General features: G+C 40.6%; 1 protein-coding gene across 1 annotated transcript; it reads right to left on the bottom strand.

The window, feature by feature from the left end:
• Positions 1-10070: 10070 nt before the first annotated feature.
• Positions 10071-11051, bottom strand: LOC135498710 (uncharacterized protein F54H12.2-like). Its single transcript, XM_064789092.1, has one exon. The coding sequence runs from the start codon at positions 11049-11051 to the stop codon at positions 10071-10073; it is 981 nt and encodes a 326-aa protein (XP_064645162.1).

Genomic DNA, 11051 nt, shown 5'->3' with positions numbered 1-11051 from the left:
CACCAAAAGTACACTCATGGTCAAAAGTAAATGGACACTAGTTTTTCTTGAATTTCTCAAAAACTAGGCTAAGCAGAAACATTCACCTAACACCGATTGTAGCAAATGATCTTGGCTATTGAATAATGCTAAAATTTTAAAAATCTGTTTAGTTTTGCCTTTGATAGGAGAAATTTGGTAAATGTCTCTTTTTCACTACTTCTTTATTAGCAGGAATTCACCAATAAAAATTACATCCTCATGTTCGACTCATGAAGGCCTTTCATAATATATCCAGTTTTTGAAATAATTCAAACTAGAAATGTGGTTTTTGGCCACTTTTACGGTAATGATTTTTACCCCACTGGATACACCTTTGACATAGTCCCATTAAACCATCGTCAACTCCAAATGAAGTGAAGTGGTTGTGAATGAATGCCAATTGTCTTGTATTGTGATCTGTCTGTTTCACAATGACTAGGCACAGGCCCAACGATTATGGTCAGGTCTATTACCAATTGCGTTACATGGTTGTCATTTTAGTTAACTGGTCAGATTACTAATCTGGGAATCCCAACACAATTATTCAAGTGACATGAAGTGGCCTAGATGTTGATTCAAATTTAAAATGAACACAAAAAGGTAAATGACCACAAGTCACTTCTTAAAAGCATTCAAATTGATCAACAACCCACCACAATAATAATTGAATAGGCCTGTCAATATTCAAATTTAGATAATAATGTCCACCTTTTGTAAAAGGTCTGTTGACCACCCTGCCATGAAAAACACAATGCCCACTCATTCACTCAAAAGGTCTGTTCAATAGAAAAGAAGGGACCATGTCGTAGATGTGTCAAGCATGATCCAAATCATTACCGTAAAAGTGGCCAAAAACCACATTTCTAGTTTGAATTATTTCAAAAACTGGATATATTATGAAAGGCCTTCATGAGTCGAACAAGAGGATGTAATTTTTATTGGTGAATTCCTGCTAATAAAGAAGTAGTGAAAAAGAGACATTTACCAAATTTCTCCTATCAAAGGCAAAACTAAACAGATTTTTAAAATTTTAGCATTATTCAATAGCCAAGATCATTTGCTACAATCGGTGTTAGGTGAATGTTTCTGCTTAGCCTAGTTTTTGAGAAATTCAAGAAAAACTGGTGTCCATTTACTTTTGACCATGAGTGTACATCGAGCCCTTTCCTTTCATCTCAAAAGTTTGATTTTTTTTAAATTGGCGTTTTTCTCATGTTCTCGTCTTGTAATAGACGCATTAAAGGAACCCAAGTCTTGAATTTGAATAAGTAAGTTTATTCCTTCTTAAAGTACTCCTAGCAATTTTTTCGATTTCCTTTAGATACGAAAAGAGGATTGGATTTGAGTCGAATGACACGTCTCGGCGATGCCTGAAGAGCAAGTGACAAGGTGCTACAAATTTTACTAGAGCGCTGAGGCAGATGTGATTAAGTTACAGGCTCTGGCAATGAATGATCTTCTTCTGGGAACCAGGATCACCCGGCCAAGCCGATATCCAGGGGCGTGGCTAGGTCTTTGTACAGAAAATGCGGGGAAGGCAATATGACACTTTTTGAAACTTTTCGGCCAGAATCACGGTCAAAACACATTTTTTGGTGACTTCTTATAATATATACATCTAATGAAACTATTTGTTCCTTTCCTTCTTTTCAGTCGAACACCAAAACTAGATCTACCGCGGGCATTTTTCCGATTGATTTCCAAACGTACTCCGGATATCAATTAAGAGTAGATGTGTATCAATCCGCTGCGGGATAGTGACTGATCGAGTGCATGCCGGGTGTAGGAATCAAGTATTTAGACAACTGCGGCGTGATTGGCCTTAAGGCACCTAAATTGTATATTACCCTAGCTAATGTAGTTTCAGGTAATTCACTAATTACCATTATACAGCCTACACGTAGCTAAGTACCGCATGCTTTCCTAACCCATTCAAAATCTTCAGGGGAATCATTTTAGTTCTATTACATACTGTTTAAGGAGATGGCAAATGCACGCCCTTCAACTCAATTGTATCATATTTAGCGAGAAGAAGGAAATCAACGGTATGCCACTTAGGAATATGAATGTCTGACAAATCGATGTTAATCACCCTCATTTAAAAAAAAACTGTTCGTAGAAATAAGGCAACAGCCCTTCGATCGCCTGGTATGCTCATTGCGTATGCGCAATGCCATTGGCGTGTTTTGAAAGAGGCACGATATTGTTCGATGGAAGTGGTTATGCATGTTTAATGCGCGGTGTCTTCATGTAACTTTATGTATCGACCAATCAAAGCCGTGGATTCTACGAAAATAACATGCATATTAGATGTATTGTGATTGGTCAATACAGACACTGCTGAAACGCCCCACGTAAATTGAGAAAAAGGTTCAAACCTTCACCAACCGCAGAAGGCATCATATCTCCTTACTATTTACTCGAACGTGACTTCTCCAACCGGAAGCCATATCCGTTTACTCATGTGTCACCAGAAACTAACCGCCTTTACTTCCCTAGTATTTTCATCACCGTGATCCACCATGAATGAAGAGTTCCAATCTTGTACCAAAATTACGGTATTCATCAACAAAATGACTGGCTTTTGTCACCGGAATCGGGTATTTGGGAGTAGTTTCTCTCCATCAGGCCCACACATGTTGAAAAGAGGATAATTCTGGGTTAATCAGATGTTTGTTTGACGAGAGTAGATCATTTGCGATGTCATTACCCTCAATTTGGTGCAGACGACTGTGGTTAGTGGTGGAAGCGGCAAAATTACGGGGATTTTTGCCGGAGTAGAATAACAAACAAGACAAAGTAGATAAATCGTGGTGAGGAATGAACCATTACCTCCAGTTCGGTATCAATTCCTTTAGCATTAGTAACGCAGTCCTTGAGATTCAAATAATTCGAGATCCGGAGGTGGATGAAACATTCAGTAAATTTGCAAACAGCTCGTCACTGACTGTCTAAGATAATCAAAATCACTATAATTGGAAGGGAACTTGTTATTGTCAGCAATGATTGACAATACGTATGAAAAAAGGATTCGCAAACGCCGTCGTTAGTCTTGACGAAGTTAATGAAATAGTTTTTGCAATCTTTCCGCTCTAAAAATAATACGCCGTAAAGACGGCAGTTGCATGTAAAGGGATAAGCAGAGCGTGTGATACATTGGTTTTTCGTGCGGAGGTTAGCAGTAAAACTTGAGTGAGATGATAGTTTTCGTTATAATTTATATCCCAGGTGGCAGCACTGAATGAGGCAAATCTGGCCACCTGGGAGGCCGTTGTTGAACTGAGATAACTGTAAAATAATATCGTGAAAAAAGTTAGCATATCTGATTAATGTGCATCCTGGCACCAGTTGTTTTCAATATACACAGTCACTCGAAATACGACGTAGGGATAAAAAAGCCGGATCTCAGGATGGCTTACGTGCAACTAATTGAGGAACTTTTTTATTATGTGAAGTGATCTCGTTATCATGATAAATCATCTTCTTCCTATCATCTGCACTCTGCCCCCAAAAATTCAATTAAGTTCAATTAAGTTCTGGCGTCGGAAATGCACAGGTTTCTCTAGAACCATAATATCGATTACCGGACAGAGTACACTTTCTCACTTACCTGACCCACTTGGTTCAAGTAGACAGTTGAACTTTAAAAAATCCGGTTATATGCAACTATTTTAAACTTTCCAATTTTTTAAACAACACTTTGTATATATATTTGTTTATTCCTCCTTAGATAAGAAGACAAAATTTACAATGAATAGCATAAACGCTTAGAAATGAAAGGTAAATGAAATGACATTATGTACAAAGTGTTACATTTACTAGTTAGGGTCGTATACTATGTAGCTAGTTAGTATACCATTCAGCATTCTGCATCAATTTTCAGCATATGAATGTTATCGCTGTAGTCAAGATGATCAACTTGTTTCCCAAGAAGGGTTTCTATTCTAAAACAAGTCGATTTTAATACCGAATAATGTGGTTTTAATGTTATTGCTACTTTGGAGAATAACCAAACACAGCGAGGGTGGAGCTTAATTGGAGGCCGAAACCGAGGCGGCTGCAGAAGCTTTATGACAGCAAGCTAATTCAACCTTTTAACGAAGATTTTAGAAAGAGCGTCAACCCGTACTTTAATACAAAGGTACTTCAGGGCAGAGTGTGGGCAGAGGAAAATCGGAAACTTGTGAGCTTTATCTTTTCCCCTGGTCTGATGAATGGAAAAAGATTTTTAGAAACTATTAAAGAGTTCTAAAATACCAAACTGATATTTCTGAGCGCTAAAGTACAGGCTTATTTTTTTCATTCCGGAATAACAGGCGAATTAGAATAGTAACATAAAAAATCGGTTCACACGTCGTTCACAAAGGACACGACACTAGGGAGGCATTTTCCGACTTCTCAACGGTTTCTCTAACTTTTTCCTGATTTATCCGACAAAAGTCCGACTTTTCCCTGAAAGGTCGGATTCTTTAAAAACCTTTGAAAAATACCAGGGCTTCCCAAAATAGGGCACTAAACATCAATGGCGTCTGTTGAATGGGGTAAATGAGGTGTGAGCCGAACACTCAGAGTGAATACTAATTAGCTCAATCAATTACGTCACCTCATTAACCCGGTATGAAAAAAGGCCCGCTGGTAACCTCTTTCCGATGCGGTCGGTTGGTTAGCTGCCAGCTATTTAGAAATAGGGTACCAACTGCCTTCTCGCCATGCGCCTAGCATTAGATATAGGAGTTCGGAAGTAAAGAGTGTCTCATAATGTACGCCGAAGCTGGCTGGCCCTTTCATTCTGGATGACACTACGATAAACAAACTTATATTACTCGTTCAATACTCGTTTAATTTTTCAGATTTCGCATAAAAAGCTACATTCGCAAATATGATAATCGAGAAAAAAATTTTTTGTTTGAAGAACCAAAAGAAATTTTGTAATCCGCCAAAATAACATTTTTAGCGAATTACAAAATATGGCCGCTTATACAGTATCCATATTTGATGGTTTAATGGCAATAAGTGTCGTCAGAGATAATATCATTTGATCTCATTTGAATATGGGCCAATAATCGAGTCAAAATCTAGAGTGCCATTGCCAATAACGGAAGGAAACGGAAAAAAACTCTTACGGAAGTACAAAACATTACGTTACCGATGTTGGTTAAAGTAGGCACGTACATCACATATCACTAGCAAAAACCTCATGAATAATGTAAAAAAATAGCTAATGTTTTCCATTTTGTGATCAATAATATAGGGCTGGTGTCATGTTCACAAAGCGACGGGTTTGTTTAAAAAAAACAACAACACGTTTATGGATATGGGGTATAAACAAATACATGAACCACAAATAGAATTCAATTTTTTTCTTCTGAAACCATGCATTCGCAGGCTAGTTGAAAGAGTGCGTGCGACATTGACCGCACATAAAAAAGAATTCTTTTGCCGAGTACTTCTTGCTATTGCTTAGTGAGCGTACTACACGATCGCCGCAAATTGGCGTAACTTAATTAAAGGTACAAGAAGCCCATCGGCAGGTATGTAAATACCACGCCCAGTTGCAGGGGCGTAGCTATAACAAGCACCTCGAATTACCACCGCAAACAGAAGATGTTTGCAGCATCGATCATGATCGCTAGTCGCTGATCCCCCAAACACTAACACGTACGCCTATCTCATTGTTCGCGCTCCTGAGCACGATGTCGAACAATCGGACAGGCGTTCCCGTTCGGGCGTTTCGGGGGATTAGCGAGAACTCACTTTCGTCGCTATCTTGCAGGTCCCCATAGTTACGATTATTTTCATTCATCCGATTCATATCCCGACACAATATTCTGAAGGTTTCTCCTCCAAACACGACGAAACCAATAATTAAACCTTTCACGAAGCGCACGGAGTAACCTGAGGTCGAGGTTGAATCCGTCAATTTTTGAAATCAATTAAGGACAACAACAACAACTTCAAGTAGACTCGTTGACACCGACTTCGAATTGCTAATTGGTCAAATCTGTTTAGTGAAAACACTTTGAATATATATCACGGAGATCTTAAAAGCATTTGCCTCTGAACACAAGATATATTTCCCCCTAAAGTTATTTAAAGAGAAACCCATAAACACCAATTAAACGTAAAAGCTTTTAAGAACCTGTTAGTTGAGGGTAGTGCGTGACCTATGTATGTACGAGACTCTTGGTTATATCCCCAGGGTCGTATATTCTAGTTTCTCAACACCTAGCACCGGCCACTGGTTATTAGGGATTCTGATTTATTAGTAGAAAGGGATTGATTACGTTATTGCTTTTCTTTTCTCGCTAAAAGAATTCAGACATAGCCCTACACACAGTCAAGAGCCCTTTCGCAGCTAGGCCTAAATTCCCATTGTTCTACTTAAAAGAGTTATCAGGGCGACTCTCATAACATCGACCCCATGAATAACAACTTCATGATTGCACAAACTGCAATGTTTGATATATAGATGTATCGTTTGTTTTCGTTGTTGGGCAACACGCCAAAAAGACCGGGATAAAACGAAGAGATGCAAAGACACGATGCACTTAAAAGCAGAACATGCGTCGGCATAAACTTTTCTAAACAGTGTTAACGACCTCTCTCTTTTCGCTTAAATTACTGCCTAATTAAACGACAATTGCCCCTTAAATCAGTTACTTTAATGTCGTTCTGACTTCGGTGTCTTTGAGTTAATTGCGCAATCAAAATGCATGAACGGTACACAAAACATTGGTAAACAGGTATTAAGGATGCTTTGATGTCTGTGCGCGGCGCGCGTGGAATTGGTGCAAGCAGGTTTATGTGAGGGACAATAAACAACCCCACAATATCCCAATGAGAGGACTGCGACTCATTTGCCTTCCGAACCGGAAGATACCAAATGTTAGTACCACTTACATTAACTTAGCATAGAACCGTTACAAATGGCGAGGTGAGGAGATTGTGTTCTTGTATGATGTGTTGTGGAATAGACGACTGGCGATAATATTGTCGTCCCTCATTTGTGGTTGTCGTCGCCTCTGCCAACGACAAGAATCGATCGGTCATCGCTGCGACCACGGATGAATATCAAGTCCAGCGGTGACTGGTCCCAGTGTAGGTTTCAACCGAATGCGATTTGGCTTGAATCGCACTGCGCATGCCACATTGCAAAGCAAAGATTTTGTTGGTTACGTTTGGAAAAAACAAATCAGGCCTGAATTTGGATTCAGGCGCCTTTTTTACGAAGTTAACTGCGAGAAAAGTCATAGAGAGAATTCGACCGCAAACCACCGTACGCTTGACAAAATTAAAAATCTCCCGACATCGTTATTTTTAACTGCGTAACGTGAGTGACGAATCGGTATCGCGTAAACCGAGGGGTACCGATTCCGACTCCGCCGTTAGATCAAAGAATTCAACAATCATCGAACGATGAGCGTAATTCATCCACATCAACCGATACATTAACTCAAAGACTGATAACCTTAAATGAAACGAGTTGGCTAAATTAGGTAAATAAACGGTAATTTAAGGGAGAAAATTGGATGTCAGATTTCAGTGGATGATTAAAGTAGTCTACTCGGGTTTCAATCACGCAGCGTCTGCACCTGTTCAAAGTTCCACCCTTCACGACCTATAGGGTCACCCCAATCATTCACATGAATTTACTGTTGGGCCAACTATATCTACATTGTATTTCCTATTTCTAACTCCAGGCGACGGCATTAGTCAGTCATAATGCATGCCACATGCATTCTTGCAACATGCATGCATGCATATGCTCGCGCGTTATCTTATTCGCAAATGGGGTGTGTATCAATGTTCGCGATCACTGCATGCTAATTTAGGGTCTGATGTGCATAATTTGACATATACTACAAGCCAGGTATTGCTTCATCATCGCAAATCTGCCAAAAACGGCAAGGCCACGGCAGCGGCGTGTGTCTTTTTCATGCGAACGACCACCAGACAACACAATCGACCAAGGCTTTAATGAATTCAAACAACAAATTTAAATGTCGTTCATACAATGTACTAAGGCCGTTTTTGCGTCGGATAGAACATTTAGAAATCATCAATCTATTCCAGGGCGAAGATCGTGCCACGACAGAACCCCGTAGCGGATACCACAAATAAAATCGTTTAGAATTAAGCCCGCGGTAGTGGATGCCTTAGTGCCACCCGTGGTGCCTGAACGTATCAGGTTGGACATGGGGAGGAGAGGCTGATCGGCTGACGGTTGCCAGATCAGACTACGATCGGTCAGTCAAGGATCTTTGCCTGATGCTTCAAGACCCCGACCGAGGGTCAAGTGTATTACATTTGTGATTAAATTCTCAGAATATCTTCCTCAATGGCAACCGTGCTATTGGCAAATATCTCTGCGGGAGGCGGGGATTGGTTCAGCGTGCTTCTTAGCAACTTGTACTCAGTTGGAATTTGCGTCAAATCGCTACCCGCGGAAGATAGTAACTCGGACTAGTATTCGCCGAGGCTTATTGGTTTTGGTGTCGCAAACAGAACCGAAGGGTAGGGGTAAAGTTAGGAACCAAAGTGCGCACCGATCCCAATGGCTGCGTGGCCAACGGAATGTCGAGGGTGCGAGTCCCGTTGGTTGCTCTTTCCGATGCGGCCGGTTGATTACCCGCCAGCAAGATAAATATATAGAGTACAAAGTGGCTCCTCGCCAGGGGCCTGGCATTAGATATAGGATCCTGGAAGTGAAGAGTGTCTCATAAGCCAAAATCTAGCTTTCCCTGGCATAGGTGACAATATTACAGCTATGATAAACAAACAAAACCGAATGGTAGGCGTAAAATTTGGAAACAGATAGTGCGCAATTCGTCCACTGCGAGTTCGCAATCAATGTTTTAACCGAAAAGAGCCCGACAACAGAAAGTAGCTTCTGTGAGGGACGGAGCGGTGATCAAGTTCGCCGAAAACTTTTTAAAAATACATGTATTTAATCTTTAATCATAGTTCTTACAAGGGCGATACAAAGATACCTTTAACCATGGTTCTAACGAGGTCAATGCACCATCTCCTCAGATAAAAAGATTTGGAGTTGAGAATGAATATATGTTATCATTGAAGAATACGTTTCAAAATTAGTATTCAAAAGGTTGTTGGTCAAATTTCAGTGTTCATAAATTTTCTTCAGTCTGTGCCAGCAGTGAACTATAAAAGTTAGTAAATAAATAACGCACAGTTAATGTTTACAGCGACTTAATTTGTCATTGTGACCTGCGAGTAAATGACAGTATGACACTTAAAATAAGTTTTTAAAAATCGCCTTACCTGTTAATAAAACAAGAATCGCACTGAATGTCAACAGCCTCATTTTCCTAAATGTTGGATAGGTCACGATAAACGACGGTACGTCCTGATAGCGTGAATATCCTTCTTGATGGCTTCGGAGCACGCGGGCAAATGATTGAGAAATTGTTTGAGAACTTGTTTCAGGTGGATCCCAGATAGGGTTCGGTCAGTTGGACGATAGAGGCGCCACTGACAAGGCGTAGTACAATGACAGCATGTTTGGAGTGTTTATTGATTTGCCGTTGTCGAGGGTCGCGGTGGATCGAGCAGTTTTGTCAAATGACGAGGTGTTCTTCAGATATCGATTAGTTATTGCACAAAGGGGGCTCCACCAGCTGTGCATTAAGCCATGCAGGCTTCAGCGGAGAAGGGAATCGGCTTCAATAGTGTTTTTTTGATCAAAGAGGAAACTCCAGAAAATAGATTTATCTCCTTTAATGGTGTGCTGCCATTGTCGCTGTTGGTATGGCAGCTCCTTGATCGTAAATCAAAATAATAAAGCGATTTCCCTGGAGTGATTCGTTCACTGACCGCAAAAACGCTGGAAACTTCGATTGCTTTTCCGGTCGAACACTGCCAGGGAAAATCTTTCAGCGAAAGGTTCAATTGCTTATAACTCTTGATATGAAACCAAATGTGGATTTGCAGCCCGACCAGGAGAATTAAACAATGTTGATGGATTTTCTTCTGTGTGGATATGTTCATGTCTATATTTTGGCAAGTGAGCTTTCTCAACAAACACTTTGTCACAGTCTTGACAAATAAATGGTCTTTCTCCTGTGTGAATACGAAGCATTGCTGGCGACCAGGCTCAGAATAATTCTTCTCGGAGTCTCTCCCTTGCAGAGATTGGCCTCGGACAGGTCGGCAGTTCCTGCAGCTTTCTGAAAGTAACGCATTTTGATTCTTGCCACGGGGTATTTTCCATAAGCCGTTAGAAGCTTTTCCTCGTTTGCTACTCCGACAAAGGATGCAATTTCATTGTGGCTTGCGTAGAGGATCGCTTTCTCCAATTTCATCGTGTGATCTGTAGTTGTTAACGCAGACATCAGGTTGAATTTAGGGTTTCCCATGGTTAATTTGACTGTAAGGGGTACTTTGCTGAGGAGAAGTTTTCCTTGCTCGAACATCTCGTTATGGATGCAGCCTTGGAGTTCAAAACTTCGACTGAACTTGACCATCTTGAAGCGAGCTATGGCTCCATTGTTAGTTGCTGAGCTGTCCCTGATCGTATCCCCGGTTGTCTCCATATTTGCCAGGTCCTTAAAGTATCCGCCCGCTCGAAATTGATGGGTTTTAGCATCTTCTCCATGACTGAGTAATGATTCCAGGTATGATCGATAAGCGTACATGCTGCTGGTGGTTCCAATTTGTTTCCCGGCAAGAGACACTTCGACCTGTTTGAACATGGAAGCGATTAGGTAGTTTATCTGATAGCATTGCGCATTTTGTTCAAGAGTGGTTCCATCGGCTTGCATTTTTCTCAGGGTGCTGCCGTCTTGTTTAACGATCTTCGCTTTGATGTAAAGCGTTGTTTCTCGTAAGTCAATGTAATGTTTTTCATTGTTCTGCTTGTTGAACTCAATGACATCTTTGTTGTCAATTGAGGTTGTCGGCTGTACTTCGACGAGACGACCGCTCAAAATTGCAGTTTGTGTTGGTTTGGTTTCGAACAGTTCTAATTCTGCCTTCGTATAGGCACACGAGTCTGCATCAATATGAGACAT

This window comes from Lineus longissimus, chromosome 14 (genome assembly GCF_910592395.1).
Source record: "Lineus longissimus chromosome 14, tnLinLong1.2, whole genome shotgun sequence".
Lineage (NCBI taxonomy): Eukaryota > Metazoa > Nemertea > Pilidiophora > Heteronemertea > Lineidae > Lineus > Lineus longissimus.
This window is presented reverse-complemented; position numbering and strand designations above follow the sequence as displayed.

Excerpts from the sequence above, each read along its gene's own strand:
- LOC135498710 (XM_064789092.1), bottom strand. The coding sequence starts at position 11,051 with ATGTCTCATATTGATGCAGACTCGTGTGCCTATACGAAGGCAGAATTA.